Below are 23,343 nucleotides of genomic sequence, written 5' to 3' on the forward strand. Positions count from 1 at the left end.
ATTTTAAAGGTGTAAAAGCTTTGGTTCTAGTCCAATTACAGAATTACATGAATATTTAAATTATAAGAAATTTTTAGTTAAGCTCTATGAGCGATAAATTAATTCTTTTATTTTAAATATAAAAGAATTTAATGCTCCTATCAAAGAATACACTTTATATGAAGGAAAGACACATTTCTTAATTTTAAAACCTATTCAGCATATAGCTATGTATCAAATAATTAATAAATAAATCAATTAAATTCTTAAATTAAAAAAGATGAATAAAACTCTTATTTTCGTTTTACTTGGGCTTGTTTCCTTTGTTGCTTGTGCAAATTACTCAGTTTTAGTAGCTGGTTCTAAGGGCTATGAAAACTACAGACATCAAGCTGATGTTTGCCACGCTTACCAATCTTTATTGAAAAAGGGTTTCCAACCTGAAAATATTATCGTATTCCTTTACAACGACGTTGCCAACAATAAATAAAACCCTTTTAAGGGTAAACTCTTTAACTAACCCAACGGTTAAGATGTTTATGCTGGCTGCAAGATCGATTACTAAGGTAATGATGTCACCCCTAAAAACTATATGAGTGTCCTCACTGGTGATAAGTAGGCTGTTGCTAAGATCGGTACTGGAAGAGTCCTTGAATCCACTTCAAGTGATAATGTAAATTTTTAATTCATAGAAATAATTTGTTTGTTTACTTTGTGTTTTAAATATGAATAAAATTTTTTTCTAAGTTAAAATTAATAAATTAATATAAAGGTTTTCCTTTACTTCGCTGATCACGGTGCTCCAGGATTCGTAGCTTTCCCTACCCAAAAATTCTATGCTAATGACTTGATTAGTACCTTCTAAAAGATGCACAGCAAGAACATGTACAATAAGCTTGTTTACTACTTAGAAGCTTGTGAATCTGGATCCATGTTCGTTAATCTTCCTACAAACCTTAACATCTATGCTTTGTCTGCTGCTAATCCTACTGAAAGTTCATATGCTGCTTACTGGTAAATATATTTTAAAATTTATTTCATACTCTAATTATCGTTTATTTATATAAAGTGGTTCATAAGCCAAGGTTGATGGCAAAAATATCGGATCTTGTTTGGGTGATCTTTTCAGTGTTAATTTCATTGAAGAAATTGATGCTACTTCTGACCTTTCAGCTCTTACTTTACAATAACAATTCGAATATGTTGCTTAAAAGACCACTATGTCTTAAGTTATGCAATGGGGTGATCTTTCTTATGTCAGTGAACCTGTCGCCGATTTCTTATCTGCTAAATCTTCTGCTTCTTAATCCTTGAAGTCTGCCTTATTAGGTTTGTTCAACTTCTCATCTCGTCCCTCCATGAGAAGAATTAACCAAACCGAAGAAGAAGAAGATAACGATATCCATTCTCATGAAAGCTTTGTTGATGCTAGAAAGGCCAAGATTTCTACTTTCCTCCATTAATATATTCACACTCCCTCTGCTGAAAACTTCGAAATGTTAAATGTCGAATTACACAATGACCAAAAGTTCTAAACCTTCTTTGATACCATTAAAATGAAAAAGGGTGATATCGTTTCAAATGATGTTTATGCAACCACTGATTTCGCTTGCTATAAGAATTTAATTGAAGCCTTTGAAAATAAGTGTGGTGAAGTCCCTGAATCATAATACTCTGGTTTCAGACATTTATATGATATTTGCGGAAGAGCTTACTTCGCTGCTGTTGATGCCAACGAATTACTTAACAACGTCTGTTGATAAAAATATTGAAAATAATTTTTTATAAATTTAAAGTAATTATATAAAACTAACTTCATATTATTAAAATATTGAAAACAAACATACATACATTTTTAATAAATTTTTCTATTCAAAATATCTTTTTTTGTAAAAAATATTTCAATTAAACTCAAAACTTATTTAGTGGGAGAGATCGATCCCAATCATATTAATAAAAATTGTGGTTAATTCATTAATAAAGTAATAAATTTCTATTTCTTTACCATAAAATTAAATCAAATTTAGATCTGTTACAGTATAAAGATATATAAATACATTTCAAATATTTTTTTTAATTTTGTTTAAATTAATAAAAATCTAAGAAAATACTTTTTTTAAATTTTATTTCTATTTTAGTTAAAATTTTCAATGATTTATGCTTATTTAATGATGAATCAGTCTTTTGTAAACTCCTTCTTTTAATAAAAGCTATTCATGGTTTCCTTATTCTTTGATTTACCCATTTTCCATAACAAATATTATATCACTCTTTACTATAGTGCTCAATCGATGAGCTATTTAGATTATTGTTATCCCTCTATAACCCAATAGTTTATCAATATAAGTTTGTACCAAGTTCTCACTTTCTGAATCAAGAGAGCTGGTAGCTTCATCTAAGATCAAAATACTTGGTTTTTTCATTAATGCTCTTGCAATTGCTATCCTCTGTTTTTATCCCCCACTTAACTTTATTCCTTTAGAACCAACTAGAGTTTTTAATCCTTAAGGAAACCTATTTTTATCATAAACAAATTCACTTACTCCAGAAACATCACAAACTTATTTGAGCTCTTCTTGAGTATATTTACCATCAATACATCCATAAACTATATTATATTCTATATCATTATCAAATAAAGAAGGCTCTTAGCTCACTAACCCAATGCTTCTCCTTAAATCTTTAAGTCCTATGTCTTTGATATTCTAATTATCTAAAATTATAGAGCCTTCTTAAATATCATAATACCTTTCAATTAATTTAATGATAGTTGATTTCCCACTTCCACTCATTCCAACAAATGCTACTAATTAACCTTATTTAATTTCAAAGCTTACATTTTACAAAACATTTCTCCTTTCATAATTATTCTATCTTTCACAACTAGATAGATTATTTGTGGATTGGAGTTCTTCAATTCCTTGAGCCTAAGAGTCTTCTTATTATTAAGTATTCTGATCTAATTGAATTTATTCTAAGGAATCATCTTCATTTTATTCATCAATTTAGTTTTAATTAAAAAGTAAATCTTCACTTTGAGGGTACATAAACTTTACATTTTCAAACTTAATACTTCCCTTTAAATATTTGACAGGCTTTTCTGTCATAAAATAATCTTTTATTTAGGACTCTGTTTCAAAGAGTTTGATTACCTTTCCAATATATTTATACTTTTTATGGTAATATTTAGCTGGTTTCTTTACAAATAACTTAGAAATATCTTTACAAAATAAAATTACGCTAAATGTATATGCTATAATCTCAGAAAGGCTGTTTAAAACTATTTTTTTAGTTTAAGGATTGTCAATACCAGAAATAAGCAAGAATAGTATAATAGATATTTTCAAGCAGTCATGAGTGAAATTCCCAACAATCGTTTTAATCTATTTATAATATTCTGTTTCCTGCTAATATTTGCAGTTTTCCTGAATAATTTTGTTTAAGTTTTCTGTTTCTTTCTTCTCTTAGTTAAATATCTTGATTAGATGAATGTTAGTTATTATGTCATCAAGAGCGAAGTTTTTATACTCACTTTAAAAATCTGAATTCTTTTCAGCCAATTATTTTTTAGCATTAATTTTATAATTTATAAAAGCACTGGCTAAGGATAAAAGTGAAAGTAAAACTAACAAAAGAGGACTTTGTAAATAGATAAATATTATTTGACTGATAATTTCTGTATAATCATTAAGCTTTTGAGAAATTTTTCCATAAGAAATTTATTCTGATATTTAATTAGCTCCTTCTTATACTACATTAGATAAATAAGTAACTTTGTTTTCCTCAAAGAATTAAATATCTAAGCTAAATAAGTGTTCAAGTATAGATTTTTGTATTTGTTGCTTTACTTCTTAATGAGTATTCCAATAATATTTTAGCTAAATAAATTCAAGAATTTATACAATAGCTTAGCATAGTAGATAATATAAAATCAAATACTTCACTTGACTATGATTTTATTCTTAAAGAGCATATTTCATATCTATTAAAATGAATGGATCTTAAGCATAAATTAATGAGCATATGAACCAATTTGAATTGATGCATACAAATTATATCCAGTTAATTTTTATGAATTTAAAATAAAATCTCCATATCTTAAGTTAAGATGGGAGGTTTTCAGTTTATTTGCTTATTGCCATTTATGATTTTATATTTATTATTATATATTATTTATTTTATATTAAATATCTTAGAGTATTTATAGTTTAGTTTTGGATATTACTATTTTAAAGATAGACTAAGAGATTAAGGATGCTTTATACATATTTATCTATTTTTATCATCACCTGTTAATTAAAATTTAGAATCAATCTGATAAGGTAGTTTTTTGCTTATTTGTTTTTAAATACTTTCAGATTATAACAGTTGAAAGAATTATATACTGAAATTAAATAAATTTAAATTAATTTAAAAATGCTTTTAGATTTTTTTTCTTAAATTTGATTATAAAATTAATTAAATGATGTATAAAAATTTATCTTCTGTAATTAATCTACTGAATAACTAAATCAAATAATCTCAAAATTTTAAATATCAATTTTTGAAAAAGATATTAAATAACTTTTTTCAATTATTTTGGTATTTCTAGCTAAATAAAATAAATTTGTATAATAAATATGTTTATAAATACAATAATTATGTTTTTCGAAATTATTTTGCTTTTCAAATTTTATAATTTTTATTTATGTCTATAGACAGACAAAATCTTTTAAAATAAAAAAAATATTTTTAATTTAATAAAAATTTTTATTATGAATAAATAATTTAAATATTTCTATTTTAAATTAAACCATATTTAAAACTATGTTAAAAAATGAGACAAAATATTAATAAAATTTTATAAAAATACAGATAATTCAATCAATATTACAAAAATAATTTTTGCAATAATTTTCATTATTTCTATTTTTTAATCTAATATTAGGGTATTTTAATAGTCCTATTTACAACTTCTTGGTCATTGTCTTCTGTTGGAATTTATTGTCCTTGTGAAGGTAAAGTAAATTATGGTTTTTCTTCAAGCATTTCTAATTCACTTCTAGGACTAAAGAAAATATTTTGTTATGGACTACTATTACTGTCAGCTTAATTATTGATACTTTAAGTATTCTTTATTTAATTTGTAGAATTTATTTAGTTTTCTAAACAATTTTTATTTATTTATTCTATAGATGGCTGAATAAGTGGTTAAAGATTGAGTGTGCTAGAATAATTTTTTTCTTACTACTCTTGGTAATTAAATATGCTCAAAAGTTATGGGTCTAAATGTCTAAGTATTTTTTAGTCCATTAATGTTTTTATATCTCTATTTTGAATGTTTTAGTAAGATTAGTAAGCATCTTAAGCTTTTTATATTTCACTTCTATTATCTTAGTATAAAATATTATATTTTTGTTATTATTTCTAATAAAGCTGATCCTTATTCAGCTAGGAAAAAACTTCTTCATCTGTGATTACAGGTTTAGAAATATACTCAAATAACTATATCTAATCCTTATCCATAACAAGCTCTTTTAGCTTATCGACTTCTAATAATTTTTTTATCACATACATCAAATCCAAGTGATAATACAGCTTTTTGACGCTATAATCTATGATTTTTTTCTTCCTTTTTATTCCTCCAAATGGCCAAAAGAAATACTTTAAGTATTCAATAACACTTAAACTCATGTCACTTCTTTCTTTTTTCAATAATTTTTTAAATTCTTCATCAGAAAGAGATTTATTTTATTTTAGCTTTTTTTCTTTGTTCTAACTCTCTTCAATTAAGTTTTAAGATTAGTTTTCCATTTAACTCTATTTTTAACTATTAGTCATGGAAACAAATTTTTTCTTTATAATCTGGCTTAAAATTTTTATACTGCTTTGTGTTTAAGTGTTAGCTTGCGCAGAAATAGTTTGCTCTTAATCATAATTTTTATGTTCTAAAAGTAATTGCTATTGAGGTTGTGTAGAGATTTGGGTTATATTTTCAATTTAATTAAAGTTAACTTATTTTGCCTTTTTTTAGATCTTTACAGGCGACTATATATTTACAAAAGATTCTAATTGAGTGTTTTATTGATGCTGTATTTATTTTTTTTAATTAATTTCTTGATTAATTTTAAGATTTTGTCCCAACTTTTAGTTCTAACTGGTATTATTATTACTTTATCCAACACTCATTTTTGGTTACTAAAAGTTATTAATTACTTTATTTTGATGATTCATGTTTTTTATCTTAAAATCAAAAGCCTCGTTTATAATTGATTCGTTCAACATAATTTCAGAGAGAGTTGAGCATATTATGAAACCAATTGCTAAAATAGATTGAGCAAATCCACCTATTTCAGATACAACATTTGTGAGGTTTTTATAGTTTCTTGAGTAAATATTTTCTTTTTGTTTTTAGAATCTTAGATTAAGCAAAAAAAAGTAATCTACATCTGATGTGTACTAAGTTATTTAAAAATAATTATTAATAAATCATTACAATTTTTTATCAATTTAAATTAATAGAAACAAAATTTAAAAAAATTATTATCTATGGTTTATGTTTTATCCTTAATCTAATAGATATTTAATTGATCAAGTATAAAATATTATTTTGTTAAAAGTAAAAATAAAAGATCAGTACAGAAATATCTTAATCACTATAGCTTGGATATTTTAAAGTTTAAATATCCGAAGTAACCCAACCGTAATCGCTCTAAACATAGTTGTTAACAAAGTACATGTCAACTTCTTTAGGAGTTGAAGAAGAAGATGTCCAAAATAAATCTCTGTTAAAGTATTCAAAAGGCTAGTCTTTGTTTTGGGGGTTTACAATTATATCCTAAAAATAAATTGCAAAATAACCTCTTCCCAGTTTTTTTGTATCACCACAACCCTAACCAGTACAAGGATGAAGTTTTATTTAAAACTAAGAGAAATTCTACTATGTATAATCACCTTCTATAATCACTTATTATGGGTCTATACAAAATAATTACTAGTATGGCAAATCTAAGAATCCTTATTTTGTTGTAGGATTCTTAAAGCTATCCTAGGTACATCTTGATACTTTGACATCAGTGACTTTAATTGTATATTAAGTTTGTCCTTTTTCATCAACATAAGAAACTTTTGTATTCTATTATGCAGTTGCTGTATAAATTGTGGGGTCTATATAATGATCCAAGTTATCTCCACCTTATAATCCAAACGCAAAGGGTAAAGAGTAGCTATCCATCACAAATTTTTCTGGGGAGCTGACCTATCTTTATTGCTAAATTACAACAGGATTACTTCTCTAATAAATATCGTGGAGTAAGATTGCTAAACGAAGGATAATTATTGCTACTATACCTATAGTGAATAAAATACCAAGAGAAGTGCTATAGGATTTTTATCCTTAAAATCTGAATTTTATTTAACTTCCAAACAAATCTAATCTTTTCATTTTATATTGTTATATTTATATAAGTAATACTTGTCAAAAGTTTGCACTAATTATATTTTTAATCAATTTTTATTTTATAATACTTTTTCAAATATATAATCCCAAGTATTAAATTTAATGATTGACAAAAAAACTTAAATCGCATATTAGCTAACAAATTGCAAGAATCACATGAATAAATTTATAGCCAGCCATGAATTTAATAAAAAATTATTTAAATATACGTTTGTAAATAAAAATATAAATTTTAGTTAATTTGAAAACAAAGTTGTCATTATATGAAATAAACGTAACATTATATCTCTTACATATTTATTTTTTATTTTAAGTAAGCTCCCAAACAATAATAATAAAAGTTTATTTTTTATTGTAATTACTTTCTTAAAATTACATTATTTTGTTCTATTTATTTATTTATCTATCTATCTTTTACTTTATTGGTGTTAAATTAATTAATTGCTCATTCTAAATTAAATTACGAAATTTTATTTGTAGACAAAGTTTTTTGAATCTAAAATGTAGAAAAAGGTAATGTTAAAAGTGCATATTTGAATGTATATAGAGACAAATTTTATTATTAATGAGGAAAGTTTTTAAAAAATTTTCTAGTTTATTAAAGCTAAATATGTGAATTTAGAAATGAAATTTGATAAAATAAATAAGCATTAAAAATTTGCCTTTTTCAGCAACATATATTACTATAAATTATAAAAAAATAATAGTATTTTATATAAATAAGGAATATTTAATTTGAAATACTTTTACAAAAATAAGCTGATTTGAGATTGGATGATGGTTTAAAATTTACACTTGACCTATAAATTATTTTCTATTTATCAAATTAATCAAATTTATTATTTTTTTACCTTTAATTAAATAATATTGGTAAAGTAAAATTTTAACTTTTTAAATATTTATGAAATTAAGACATTGCTAAAATTATAAAAATGATTCGTTTTATTTACAAATTCATAAAAAAGAATTCATTTAACATTATTTGATTTATTTATTTTAGTTATTTTAGTTATTATTATACATATATTTTTTACTTTATTACTGATATATATGAATACAAAATAATTTAAAAAATAAGTATCATTCATAAGTTAATTAAAGTCATTTAATTTAATAAACTCCTTATAAAGATTCACTCAAATAATAAATCTTCTTTTAAAGTGAAAAAATATAATTTAGGATAAAGGAGATTATAAAAAAAGCTATTTTAAAACAAAAAATTTAATAATGATAACAACGTTTTATTTAGAATTAATTATCACATTTATTTTTATTTGAAAACAATCATTTTTTATATTTTTTTCTCTTTTATGTTTAAATTATTCGAATATTGTTTACTAATAATTCAAATAAAGCAATTAAAACAACAAGTAAATTTATCAAAAACATTTTTTAATAGTTAAATTTATTTGTGATTTAGATATTTTTTAGCTTAAGTATTTTTAATATTTTTAATTAAAAATAAAAAGCAGAATAAATGGAGTAATAACACCTATACAAAATAAGTAATAAATACAATAGAATACCCAGTAAATCGCAAAGTTTGGGAGCTATTTTTTAATATTTACTATTTTTAAAATATCTCTATTTTCATAAATTATAAAATATTTAAGGATATGATAAAAAAAGAGATAAAGTAGTAGATATAAAATTATAAGTAAAATTTATAAAAATATAAAAGATTCAATAAATATTACAAAAAAATTTTTGTATTAATTTTCATTATTTCTATTTTTTAATCTAATTTTAGGGTATGTTAATAGTCCTATTTACAGCATCTTGATTATTTTCTTCAGTTGGAATTTGTTGTTCTTCTTCAGAAGATGAAGTAAATTGTTATTTTTCTTCAAGAATTTCTAATTCACTTCTAGGACTAAAGAAAATATTTTGTTATGGACCACTAATACTATCAGCTTAATTATTGATATTTTAAGTATTTTTTAATTAATTTGTAGAATTTATTTAATTTTCTAAACAATTTTGATTAATTTATCCTATAGATGGCTGAATAAGTGGTTAAAGATTGAGTGCGCTAGAATTATTTTATTATTACAACTCTTGGTAATTAAATATACCCAAAAGTTATGGATCTAAATGTCTCAGTATTTTTTAGTCCATTAATGTTTTTTTATCTCTATTTTGAATGTTTTAGTAAGATAAGTAAGCATCTTAAGCTTTTTATATTTCACTTCTATTATCTTAATATAAAATGTTATATTTTTGTTATTACTTCTAATAAAGCTGATCCTTATTCAGCTAGGAAAAAACTTCTTCATCTGTGATTACAGGTTTAGAAATATACTCAAATAACTATATTTAATCCTTATCCATAACAAGCTCCTTTAGCTTATCGACTTCTAATAATTTTTTTATCACATACATCAAATCCAAGTGATAATACAGCTTTTGGACACTATAATCTATGATTTGTTTCTTCTTTTTAATTTCTCCAAATGGCCAAAAGAAATACTTTAAGTACTCAACAACACTCAAACTCATATCACTTCTTTCTTTATTCAATAATTTTTTAAACTCTTCATCAGAAAGAGATTTATTTTATTTTAGTTTTTTTTCTTTGTTCTAACTCTCTTCAATTAAGTTTTAAGATTAGTTTTCCAATTTACTTTATTTTTAACTATTAGTTATAGAAGCAAATTTTTTCTTTACAATCTAGCTTAAAATTTTTATGCTGCTTTGTGTTTAAGTGTTAGAAATAGTATGCTCTTGATCATAAGTTTTCTGTTCTAAAGTTATTTGTTATTGAGGCTGTGTTGGGATTTGGTTTATATTTTCAATTTAATTAAAGTTAACTTATTTTGCCTTTTTTTAGATCTTTACAGGTGACTATATATTTACAAAAGATTCTAATTGAATGTTTTTTTGTTGCTATATTTATTTTTTTTAATTAATTTCTTGATTAATGTTAACATTTTGTCCCAACTTTTAGTTCAAACTGGTATTATCATTACTTTATCCAACACTTATTTTAGGTTACTGCAAGTTACTAATTTCATTATTTTGAGGATTCATGTTTTTTATCTTAAAATCAAAAGCTTCGTTAATAATTGATTTGTTCAACATAATTTCAGAGAGAGTTGAGCATATTATGAAACCAATTGCTAAAATAGATTGAGCAAATCCACCTATTTCAGATACAACATTTGTGAGGTTTTTATAGTTTCTTGAGTAAATATTTTCTTTTTATTTTTAGAATCTTAGATTAAGCATAAAAAAGTAATCTACATCTGATGTGTACTAAGTTATTTAAAAATAATTATTAGTATATCATTAAAATATATATTTTAATTAAAAAATTAATATTTTAAATATTTTATCAATTTAAAATTGATAGAAACATAATTTTAAAAATTATAAAATATGGTTTAATTTTTATCCACAAATTAATAAATATTTATTAGATCAAGTATAAAATAGTTAAAAATATTATTTTGCTAAAAGTAAAAATAAAAGATAGGTACTGAATTATCCTATTCGCTATAGCTTGGATATCTTAAAGTTTAAATATCTGAAGTAACCCAACCGTAATCGCTCTAAACATAGTTGTTAACAAAGTACATGTCAACTTCTTTAGGAGTTGAAGAAGAAGATGTCCAAAATAAATCTCTGTTAAAGTATTCAAAAGGTTAGTCTTTGTTTTTGGGATTAACAATTACATCCTAAAAATAAATTGCAAAATAACCTCTTCCAAGTTTTTTTGTATCTCCGCAACCCTAACCAGTACAAGGGTGAAGTTTTATTTAGAACTAAGAGAAATTCTATTGTGTATAATCACCTTCTATAACCACCTATTATGGGTCTATACAAAATAATTACTAGTATGGCAAATCTAAGAATCCTTATTTTGTTGCAGGATTCTTAAAGCTATCCTATGTACATATTGATACATTTACATCAGTGACTTGAATTGTATATTAAGTTTGTCCATTTTCATCAACGTAAGGAACTTTTGTATTCTATTATGCAGTAACTGTATAAATAGTGGGATCTATATAATGATCCAAGTTATCGCCACCTTATAGTCCAAACGCAAAGGGTAAAGAGTATCTATCCATCACAAATTTTTCTGGTGAGCTGACCTATCTTTATTGCTAAATTACGACAGGATTGTTTCTCTAATAAATATCGTTGAGCAAGATGACTAAGCGAAGAATAATTATTGTTGCTATGCCTACAGTGAATAAAACACCAAGAGAAGTGTTGAAGGATTTTTCTCCTTGAAATCTGAATTGTATTTAACTTCCAAACAAATCTAATCTTTTCATTTTATACTTTTTTACTTATAGAAGTAATTCTAATAAAGAAGTTTGTGCTAATTAATTTTCTTTTTAATCAAGTATTTTATTTCACACATTACTTATTTAAATATCTAATCCCTAAATATTAAATTTACTGATTGAAAAAAAACTAAAATTGACTAATAACATCTTGCTTGAATCAAATGAATTTATTTTTAATCATGAATTTTATAAAAAAGCATTTAAATACTCTTATGTAAATTAAAAATATAAATTTTACTCCATTTAAGAAACAGCGCTGAATAAAGATGAAGTAAATGTAACAAGTATATCTCTTTCATATTTAATTATAAATGACATAATTATTTGTTAAAAAAATAGATTTAACTCTATTTTGAATTCATTAAGTATGATATCTCAAAATAATAATAAAAGTATATTTTTTATTGTAATCACTTACAAGAAATTAATTATATCCTTTTTGTTCGTTCTATTTATTTATCTAATTTATGTGATGTTAAATCAGTTCATTGCTTATTATAAATTAAAGTACTAAATTTTAAATGCAAACAAAATTTTTTTGAATCAAAAATAAAGAAAAAGGAAATATTAATAATGTAAACATATTTTAAAGTAAATAGAAACAAATTTTTTTTCTTTTTGAGAAAAGTTCTGAAAAAGTTTTCAAGCTTATTAAAATCAAATAAGCGAATTTAAAAATGAAATCTAATTTTTATTTATTAAAAGCATGAAAATTTTTCTTTTTTTAGAAATATATTTAAATAGATTATGATACCATAATAGTATTTTATTCAAATAATGAGTATTTATTGAAATATTTTAACAAAAATAAGCTTATTTGAGAATGTATGATGGTTTACAATTTATACTAGATCTATCAATTATTTTCTATTTATTCAAGTAATTTAATTTATTAATATTTTAATTTCGCAATTATAAGTTTTTTAAATATCAATTAAAATGCGTCACTATGAAAATTAAAAAAATGATTTATTTTTATATAAAAATTTATAATAATAAATTCATTTAACCACATTTGATTCTTTTATTTTTAGTTACTATTTTAAATAATTTTTTATACTTCTTTTTATTGATATTTTTATGACAAAAAAATAAAATGGCATTCCTAATTTAATTAAAGTTGTTAAATATTTTGAATTATTTTAAAAAGATTTTCTAAAATAGCAAAGCTTCTTTTAAAAAGAAGAAATATAATTAAGGGATAAGGAGATTATAAATTGTAGCTATTTTATTATTAAAATCTCTTTTTGATTGATAATTGTATTTCATTTTGATTTAATTATCATATTTTTTTTTGAAAACCATTATTTAAAAGTAGTAAAATCTTTTTGTGTTTAAAATTTAATATTATTAATCTAAATATTGTTTACTTATAACTTAAATAAAGTATCTTAAGCAACAAGTAAATTTAGTATCTTATTTTTTTAATTATTAAATTTGTTTGTGATTTTATAAATTTTTAACCTAAATATCTTTATATTTTTCTAAAAATAAAATGCTAAATAGATGGAATAATAACACTCATATTAAATAAGTATTTATAAATAATTTTTTTAGATTTAATAGTTAAGCATCTATTACCTATTAATTATGTTTGTGAGCATTATTATTCAAAAAATTTAAAATTAACTATCTAACAAACTAAAACTGAATTTTTACTCTAAACAAAGTTAAAAAAAATTATAAACAGTACAATTAAAATCAATTATTAGTAGAAGTACAAAAATTTAAATATAAATAAATTAACCCATTAATATTCAACCAAAATTTGGCTAATATGTGTAGAAAAATCAAATTTATAATTTTGAATTACTAATATTTACTTCTAAATTAAATAAAATAATTTTTTTTTACATTTAAGAGTAAATAAAACAAATAATTCAAATTTAATTAAAAAAAAAATTTAAATTAATTTTCTCTAGTTTCTTAATTTAAGTAAATCATTAAAATGTCTACTAAATAGCTTTATATCTTTAAAAATGTCTTTCAGTTTATAATTTTCCTTGACTAATCAGAGTGTTGTTTACTATTTATTTATTTACAAAAATAGATGTTAATGAATAAAATACTAAGCCTTATATTAAAGAGTCCTTATCAGTAAATTTTATTTTCAAAAAATAAATCTATTTATCATATCTTTATATGTATGTAGTATATTTATTATCTATCTATCAATAATATAATTTAATTTAATTTTCAATATAAAATATAGTAAAAACAAAATTAATAAACTTACTAATAATTTTGTTAAATAAAATTACTTTGTGTTTATTTATAATCATAAATATATATATAATAGGATGTTTAAGTATATGCATTTAATATTTTTATATTGCAATTCAATTTCAAATATAGTAAAATACTAAAAATATAATAAAATTTTTTAAAAAATTGTAAATCATTAGTAATTAAAACAGTTTGTATTATTATTATTATTTGTTTGATGATTAGACTTATTTTTAAAAAAACATTCTTTTAGTTTAAATTATTTTTAATATTATTATATTTACTTGTTTTTGATGGTTTAAATTTATTTGAGTAGATAAATTCTACTAATATTATAATCTTACTTAAATATGTTAAAAAATAAAGAATGCAATCTTAAATCTTTTGAAATTAATATTAAAAGACAATTTATTTTTAATTGGTCAAAATTCAAAGTTAAAATACTAAATATAAATGCAAATATATATATATATTATTTGATTATTATGAACCAATTAATAATATAGTTGTTATCTATGATATTCTAAATCAGAATGGTTTAGGTTGCATAGCACCCATCATGTTACCAAAACCTCCCATCATACCTCCAAACATTTAGTTGGGGTTATTAGCACCAGCCATGTTTCCAAACATACCCATAGCATTCTTCATCATAGCCATACCAACTTCCATAGCACAAGTCATGCAAGTATAGTTAGGGCATTGTTCGCATACAAAATATTCTACATGATTTTATGAAGGTACCTTATGGCATCTATAGCATTTGTGGGAATCAGTTGCAGTACCAGGAGCATAAGATTAGCATTTGTGTCCTTAAGCGCAAAGCATTTACTTCTTTTATTCAAAGCATTTGTCACAAATATCGTAGTTACATGTTCTACATTCATAATAACCAGTGTTGCTATGAGAAGGATATTAGTGACAACTATTACAATAAAGATTAGGCTTATAGTTTTAAGTGTGGTCCATCTTGTGGTTACCAGTGCAAAAGACAGCGTATGAGGCCATTTTATCTATATTTATATATTTCTAAGTGATTTCAAAGAAAGATTTTTTATCAAATGTTTTAGAATAATTAATTAATTAACTATCTTTAGAAACAATTTTAGTGATCAATTTATAGTATTCATTATATAGATTATAATAACAATTTGTATTTACCCAAATATTATTTGTTAATCGCTTCCCCACAATAAATAATAAATATGATATTCAAAAATTTTAATTTGAGTAACTAACCTAATTAAAAATTTGAAATTAATTATTTCTAATGGCTTTTCTTTTATTAATTGTAAGCTGCCTGATTAATAAATTTATCTTACAATATGGTTGCTTAAACAATACTTATTTCTACAATATGAACCACATATTCTTATATAAAATAGCTTGTGCGTTTTATAAAGATTGATGATCAAAAATTATTATGGTAAAACAAACATCTTTTTATTTTATTATATTTAAAATAAATATTTATTTTATGCATTTGCATTTGATAGATAAAATAGTTCCTTCTCAAAAATATAATCTATAATTAGTTTAATTTTTACGCTTCAAATTTGAGAATTTGATTTTGATTTTATTTTATTTTTCTTTGAAGACTATCAGAAAAATATATAATCCAGTCACCTCTTTCTTGATTTTTTATGAAAACTATTGTACAATTTCTAAAAATAGTTGATGCTTAATTAGCAAAGTTCAAGTATAAACTGTAAATTTTTCAATTAAAATATAGAAAATTAAGAGATTTTGGGTTACAGAATCTACATTTTTTTTTTGTGGTTTTAAACTTAAATGCTAATTTTAAGATTGAGTGAGTGTAAATATCATATATTGATGGAGTAACAAATTTAGTATAAATAGATAGATTTATTTAATTTATTTGATTTTTTTTTAATTACTTAACCTGTAAGATATTTAATTGAGATAAATTTATATTCAATCCAAATAATAAATTTTAATAATGAGTTGAGATATATTTATTAAGCTATATTAGTTATTTCTTTAGACATAATTGATACTAGTTATAATTTATAATTTAAAGCTATAATCAATATTAGAATATTTAGTAATTTTAGCTACCTTTTTATTAATATTTAAATACAATATTTTTATCTTTCAATTTTATAATCTTAAAAGTGTTTTTTATCTTTTTAGCTAATTTAAATTTTTAAAAATAAACATAAGAAAGTAAAATAAATTATTTCTGTCTAAAAATCAGTCAAAACACTAAATTAAAATCATAAAATTTAATATTTTAAGAGTTAAAAATATTTTTATTTTTATTTCCTACTTCAAATATAGATATAGTTGTTAAAAAGTAAAAATTATTTAAAGATGAAGCAATTTTATTATTTATTTCATTATGATAGACTCATCACAGTCAGCTTGTTTTTATAATTATTTTTTGTTTACAAAAAAGCTTTATTTAAAATTTATAAATTTTTAAATCTTTTAATTAAGGAGATTGACAAATTTTCAAATCAAAAATAAATGATTTTCAATATTTAATGAATTTCAATATATATTAATTAGGCTATATCTTTTTTAAATTAGATAAATTTAATATTTTCTAAATATATATAAAATATGATAAATAGAATTAAAAAAATTGCCTTCACTCGGGATCGAACCGAGGACCGTAAGATCTTCAGTCTTACGCTCTCCCAACTGAGCTATAAAGGCTTTATGATATTATTATAAATAATTTTCAAAAATTTTATATATTTTGATTTGTATTATAAAGAGTAAAATATAAAATATTAATTGATTGAAATAATTGAAAATTTCTAAATTTAATTCATTAGAAATTTAACTTTATTATTTAATTCAAGTTTAAAAAAACAAAAAAGTGTATTTATTTTATGAGTTAATTTGTCAATAATTCATTAAAATTAAATTAGACTTAAGCATTTAATAAATTATTTTATTCAATAAAAATTATAAATATTGATTTTAATTAAAATTATAAATATTATTAATTATTTATTTTTACATAAATTATATTCAAATATTCCAGCCATTCAAAAAAATTGTGATCTCAAATCACTAAATTTTTGAATGGCATTTGGATATATCTATAATTTTCGTTTTTATATGTTTATAGTTTAAATTTGACTTACCATAGTTTCTCATTTATTAAGGACAAAATCAAATCAAAATTTTTGTAAAAATTTAATCCTTTTTTAAATACGACTTAAAAAAGTCGTTAATTAAACTGGTCCTTAATTAACGAGAATCTACGGTATTTTAATTTTACCAAAATTTAAGTTAAAAATCAAAACTTTACAACAAAATATTTTGCCTTATATTTTAAAAAATATTATCAAATGTAAGTTTGAAAATGGATAATTCAAATAAATAAAAAAATAATATCAAATAGACTACACCTCAAAAGAATATAATTGTTATTAGGGTTAATTATATATTTTATAAAATTTTCATTAGAAAAATTATTGAAATAAAAAAGAATTAATATTATTTTATTTATGATATTATATTATGAAATATTTTAATTTTTTTTTTCAAATTTTTGTTTTTTATTTTTAAATCTATTTCGAAACTTTACTTATTTGTCAGTAATATTCTCATTAACTAACTAACTAACTAACTAGCTTTGTAAATAGCTTGAGTTTATTATTTTAATTATTGAAAGTATACAGTATACATATAATATTTCATAATAACTTTTTGTTTAAAATTGATTAAATGATTTTAATAACATTGTATTAATAAGTATAAAAACAGTAAAAATATCTCATGCTAAATTTAGTTTATTATTAAAAGAATGAAAATAATAGGCATAGAAAAAACTATTCTTTTTTCTATACGAATTTGAAATAGAGATTACATAGAAATTTAAAGTTATGTGAGTAACATTAATAAATCTGATAACTCTGATAAAAAAATTGCTTCTGATATATAGAAAATTTAATTGATCTTTGAATATTCTACAAAAAGAGTATCCTATTCAATAATTAAGTTTTAACTTAATTGTAACTAGCTTAAGAAATAATTATTAAATTAGTTAAAACAAAAAACCATTGAAGATTTAATTTGATATCTTTGAAAGAAAAATTTATAAGAATGATAAGGAGACTAATTAACTTCTTTTGCAAAAAATCTGATAAAAGTAATCAAATAAATACAGAAAAAGACTGCAAAAAGCAAGAAGATGAAGAATACATACCGACATAATTTGAGATGTGGAGATTTTATAGGAAATTTTTAAAATTTGATTACAAACAGATAATATTCAAGAATATTTCTACTTTATTATCTACAATAGCTTATGCAAAATAACCATTTCTTTTAGTCAGGATAAAAAATGCTTTAATATAAAATGATTTTGTTGATCTTCAGTCAGCGTTTATAGGTTATTTACTTTGCATTTTATTAAGACAGATATTAAATTTTGTAGAGTCTTAGATTTCACAAAACTCATTTAAAAAGATGAAACAAGATACTATTAAATAGATTTTAAATCATTTATTTAGTTTAGACATGTAGTATTTCGAAGAAAACAAAGTGACTTAAATATCTGCTATTATCAAATAAGGAGCTAGTTAAATATGTTCTGAGTTGAGGTATAGTAAAATATTTGATAAAATTGATAGCTACATATACTACTTAGGCTAAATTTACTTTGTTTACACTGTTAGTCCATTAATTTTAGTTTCAATGTTTATCTTTAGCTTTACAAGTAATTTGTTGATGGCTTACTTTAAAATAAAATCAAGCCAAATCAAGAAGTAAGAGTCAGAGGAGAGTGAATTTAAAGATTTTGCTCTTGATGATATTTTAAATAATATGCTAGTTATTAAAACCTTTGGAACTGAAAAAAGGGAAGTAGAAAACCTAAGTAAAATAATTAAATAAAATAAAATAAATGCCTAGAGAAGGTAAAAATATGATAAAATAACAGATATAATAGATAATAGTGCTTATGAAATAGCTAAGATAGTTATTATTTTGTAAATATTCTTTTGGAGTGGGTTAAAAGAAAACTAGGCTATATTTGCTAACACTCTTTCAGAAATAATTGGATATTCTTATTGCACATTTTTAATAACTAATGATATCTTAAAACTTTTTCAATCTCAGCCAGCAGATTATTATGAAAGTAGGAAAAAATACATAGGAAAAGTAATGAAACTCTTTGAAACAGTTCCTAAAATAAAACAAGACTATGAAAACAATAAAAACGACACTAATTTATTTGAAGGAAATATCGCATTTGATAATGTTTCTTTTTCTTATCCAGTTTCAAAAGATCACTTAGCTCAAATGAACTAGTAAAGGCGTTTAGAGGAAAAAGAGAAGAAATAGCAATTAAATAGTAATGAAAACTCATAATTATAAGTCTAAGAGTAAACAGTACAAGAAATAGCTGAAGAAAATATTAATCCCACAGGGAATGAACTTAACAAACAAGAAGAAGAAGAAGAAAATATGATAAATAAGCAACCAAATAAATAAATTGATTAAGTTGTGATAAAAAATATGTCTTTTTAAATTAAAAAAGGCTAATTTGTAGCTTTCGTAGGTACAAGCGGAAGTGGTAAATCAACAATAATAAAACTTATTTAAAGATTTTATGATGTGAATTCTGGATCTATTCTACTTGATGGATAAAACATAAAAGATGTTTCTTTACATAAACTAAGAAGAAGTATAGGCTTAGTCAGTTAAGAACCTTCTCTTTTCGATAATGATATAGAATACAATATAACATATGGATGTGAAAATAATAAATATACGTAAGAAGAGTTAAAGTACATTTGTGATATCTCAGGAGTTAGTGAGTTTGTTTTTGATGAAAAGAGATTCCCTGAAGGATTGAAAACTTTAGTTGGATCTAAAGGTACTAAACTGAGTGGTGGATAGAAGTAGAGAATAGCAATTGCTAGGGCTCTAATAAAAAAGCCAAAAATATTAATTTTAGACGAAGCAACAAGCTCACTCGATGCAGAGAGTGAGAACACAGTCTAATAATACATAGATTAGCTAGTAGGATATAGAGGTATGACTATAGTAGTTGTTGCTCATAGGTTGAGCACAATTGTCAAAAGTGATAACATATTTGTAATGGAGAAAGGTGTATTAAGAGAGCAAGGAACTCATGAATAATTGCTTTCTTTAAATGGAATATATTCAAAGCTTGTTCATCATTAGCTCAATTTTTAATAATAAGAAAATTGAAATTATTTTTATATATCAAAAAAACTTGTGAATTAATTTATATTTTGTATTTTATTAATTTTTAAAAGTTAAAAACAATTAGAGAGTCATTTTATTTCTTTCTTTAATAATTTAAAATATAATTTTTTTAAATATTTCATTTAATTTCTTTCTTGAAAAAGGAATAAATTTTTTTTTGTATGTTTTTACTTTTTATTCATTCAATTAAAAAATGTATTTTGAACATTAAATAAGCAAAGAAAAAAATTAAAAAATTTACTATTAATCATAAAGAAATATTAATTTTTTATATGTCAAAAATTTATTTTAATTTTTTCAGCTTTGAATTTTGATTTCTTTTGCAATGAACAACTTCTCTTTAAATTAAACTCAGATAAAAATACAAATTTTTTGAATATAAAACTAACTATATTTGAAATAGACTATTTATTTATTAAAAAATTCAAGTGAAAAATGTTATATTATAAGTAATTTACCAAACTTTTTACTATTGTATTTTTCTTTGTCTAGTTAAATCTAGGATATTAAAAGAAAAATTTCTGATAAATTTTTTTGTACTAATTTCTATACTTTTTACAATCGATTATCAATATGATTAGTGAATACTGATGTAGTTTTGTTTTCAAATGCTTATTTTTTAAAGGTTATTTGTTTAATCAAAAATATAAAAAAAAATAATAATAAAAGAAAAGATAAAATAAAATTGAAATGTTAAGTAAGATAAAATCTATCTTTAGTCTTAGTAAGGAGAACTTAGAAACAAATAATAAAAATAATAACTAAATCCCTGTAAAAGAGGAAGAGTATGTTCCTTCTGCATTTGAGATATTGAAATTCAATTTTTAATTCTTAAAAATAGATTACTCAAGCATTTTGTACAGATATATTTACTATATTTATGATTCTTATGTGAGAGTTATTACGCCTTTTATATTACTAGAAGTTAAAAATGCAATAGTTGAAAACGATTTTGAAAAAATGAAATATTAAATTGTAAAGTATATGCTTTTAAAATTTATATTACAGATATTATGTTTCTTAGATACCAAAATAAACTATAATTAGAATTAAGAAACTGAATAACAAGTATAGAAGTCTATTTTAGAAAACATTTTGAGCAAAGATGTACAGTTTTTTGAAGATAATAAGATAACATAATTAGCAGATACATTAAAGTAAGGAAGTGAATATATAGCAAACGAGCTTTCTTATGGAAATATTTACTAGAAATTTAATTTAGCAATAACAATTATTTCAAAAATGTACTTTATATACTACTTAAGCCCATACTTATTGATTAACTTTTTGGTGACATGCTTTTTATTTTAGATAGTTATGTTTTTACTGTTTCTAAAGATTGAAAAATTACAAGAAAAAAAAAGTAAAAAAAATGATGTATTAGATTTTGTTGTTGATGATATTCTTAATAACATAACAGTTATCAAAACATTTGGTACAGAATTGAAAGAATCTAGTAGAATATAAAATATGATCCTAAAAAGTGAAGAGGAATCCAAATAAATAAATGCTTTATAACAAATGTCTTATGTACTTAGATCAGCGTCTTTTGAAATTGTAAATATTTGTCTAATTTTATAAATATTTTTCTAAATTGGACTCTCAGCACCTATTAATTAAGTTGCTTAATCTATCACTGATATCTTTTAAGCTAATTATTATGGTTTTTAATTGGCAAATTAAATAATAAGGATTATATTAAATAAACCAGAGAACTATTATCTTGATGGTAAAAAGTAAGCAGGCAAAATAATGTAACTATTCAAATTACAATCTGGAATACCTTAAGATATCTATTATGATAAAAAAGATGAATCATAATTTACTGGCGATATAGTCTTTGATAATGTTTCTTTCAAGTATCCTGCCTCAAAAGATAGTTTAGCTAAAATAAATCAAAAGATCTAGCAGGAAGATAAATCCATTGAAAATAATCAATAAGATTAAATATCATCTAAACAATAAGATGAGTTGGAATACTCTTCTGATTAAGATTCTGACCTTTCAGATTAAAATTTATAAAAAGAAGACACTAAATTGCTTGAATTAAATAAACAAAATTCTGCTTTTGAGAGAGAATATGTCATCAATAATCTCTCGTTTAAAATTAAATAAGGTCAATATGTAGCTTTTGTTGGAAAGAGCGGATGTGGAAAATCTACAATCATAAAACTACTTTAAAGATATTATGATACTACTTCTGGATCTATCCTTTTTGATAATTAAAATATTCGTGACTGCTCTATTGGTAAACTTAGAAGAAGCGTAGGTTTTGTAAGCTAGGAACCTTCACTTTTCGATAATGATATAGAATATAATATAACTTATGGATCTATTGATAGTGATTACACTGATGAAGATATCTAAAAAGTTTGTGACATGTCAGGAGTTAGCGAATTTGTGTTTGATAAAAACAGATTTCCGAAGGGACTAAAAACTTTAGTTGGCTCAAAAGGAATGAAATTAAGTGGAGGTTAGAAGTAGAGAATAGCAATTGCAAGAGCTTTGATGAAAAAGCCAAAAATTTTAATACTAGATGAGGCTACTAGCTCTTTAGATGCTGAAAGTGAACATTAAGTTTAATAGTAAATAGATAAATTAGCCTAATAAGGAGATTTAACTCTTATTGTAGTTGCTCATAGATTAAGCACAATAGCGAAGAGTGATAAAATATTTGTACTTAAGCATGGAGAAATAAAAGAAGAAGGAACCCATGCTGAATTATTATCTAAAAATGGTATATATAAAAAGTTAGTTCATTACCAAATTAACTTTTAAGATAAACTCAAAAAATAAATATGAAATTTATTTATTTAATTACATTGATGACTTGTGTGTATTTTATTATTTAATCTATTTACTCCTTTAATTATTAGTTGTAAATTCAAATTAGTCTCATTTTTTAATTACAAATTAATAGTTTAGCAGTAAATAAATAAATTCAATTTATTTTAGTTAAAAGTAAAAGTATTATTTAATTTAATTTTTATTGATTTTTTTGATTAATGCAAGTTTATTTTAAAAAAATATTAATTTGATTTTTTGAGAAGATTAAATATGTTTGTTTTTTTAATTCTTTGGTTGTTTTTAAAGAATATTTAGTTATTTTTTTTTAAACAAATAAAGATAATGATTGAAAATATTTATCATATCTTGTTAAGCCTTTATAGCTCAGCTGGGAGAGCG

The 23,343-nt window shown here is 22.3% G+C and overlaps 7 protein-coding genes across 7 annotated transcripts; 4 read left to right on the forward strand and 3 right to left on the reverse strand. All coding sequences in view use genetic code 6, as the record gives it.

Moving 5' to 3' along the window:
• Nucleotides 1-259: 259 nt before the first annotated feature.
• TTHERM_00415590 (peptidase C13 family protein) lies at nt 260-1,739 on the forward strand (the record flags this gene model as incomplete). The annotated part of the gene is made up of 3 exons (XM_001007223.1): nt 260-652; nt 752-993; nt 1,049-1,739. 3 exons carry the CDS (start codon nt 260-262, stop codon nt 1,737-1,739), a joined length of 1,326 nt encoding a protein of 441 aa, XP_001007223.1.
• A 387-nt stretch (nt 1,740-2,126) lies between these two features.
• TTHERM_00415580 (phosphate transport system ABC domain protein) lies at nt 2,127-3,086 on the reverse strand (the record flags this gene model as incomplete). Its single annotated transcript, XM_001007222.2, has 1 exon — nt 2,127-3,086. One exon carries the CDS (start codon nt 3,084-3,086, stop codon nt 2,127-2,129), a length of 960 nt encoding a protein of 319 aa, XP_001007222.2.
• Nucleotides 3,087-5,247: 2,161 nt separating this feature from the next.
• TTHERM_000415569 (transmembrane protein, putative) lies at nt 5,248-6,231 on the forward strand (the record flags this gene model as incomplete). The annotated part of the gene is made up of 1 exon (XM_012795418.1): nt 5,248-6,231. One exon carries the CDS (start codon nt 5,248-5,250, stop codon nt 6,229-6,231), a length of 984 nt encoding a protein of 327 aa, XP_012650872.1.
• A 2,905-nt stretch (nt 6,232-9,136) lies between these two features.
• On the reverse strand, nt 9,137-11,700 carry TTHERM_00415570 (ABC transporter family protein; the record flags this gene model as incomplete). Its single annotated transcript, XM_001007221.1, has 2 exons — nt 9,137-10,672; nt 10,897-11,700. The coding sequence occupies 2 exons, from the start codon at nt 11,698-11,700 to the stop codon at nt 9,137-9,139; spliced, it is 2,340 nt and encodes a 779-aa protein (XP_001007221.1).
• A 2,769-nt stretch (nt 11,701-14,469) lies between these two features.
• On the reverse strand, nt 14,470-15,069 carry TTHERM_00415560 (hypothetical protein; the record flags this gene model as incomplete). The annotated part of the gene is made up of 1 exon (XM_001007220.2): nt 14,470-15,069. Exon 1 carries the CDS (start codon nt 14,947-14,949, stop codon nt 14,470-14,472), a length of 480 nt encoding a protein of 159 aa, XP_001007220.1. The 5' UTR covers nt 14,950-15,069.
• Nucleotides 15,070-18,024: 2,955 nt separating this feature from the next.
• TTHERM_000414528 (ABC transporter transmembrane region family protein) lies at nt 18,025-20,139 on the forward strand (the record flags this gene model as incomplete). The annotated part of the gene is made up of 1 exon (XM_012795419.1): nt 18,025-20,139. One exon carries the CDS (start codon nt 18,025-18,027, stop codon nt 20,137-20,139), a length of 2,115 nt encoding a protein of 704 aa, XP_012650873.1.
• Nucleotides 20,140-20,847: 708 nt separating this feature from the next.
• On the forward strand, nt 20,848-22,959 carry TTHERM_000414529 (ABC transporter family protein; the record flags this gene model as incomplete). Its single annotated transcript, XM_012795420.1, has 1 exon — nt 20,848-22,959. One exon carries the CDS (start codon nt 20,848-20,850, stop codon nt 22,957-22,959), a length of 2,112 nt encoding a protein of 703 aa, XP_012650874.1.
• Nucleotides 22,960-23,343: the final 384 nt, after the last annotated feature.

Source organism: Tetrahymena thermophila (genome assembly GCF_000189635.1).
Source record: "Tetrahymena thermophila SB210 genomic scaffold scf_8254814, whole genome shotgun sequence".
NCBI lineage: Eukaryota > Ciliophora > Oligohymenophorea > Hymenostomatida > Tetrahymenidae > Tetrahymena > Tetrahymena thermophila.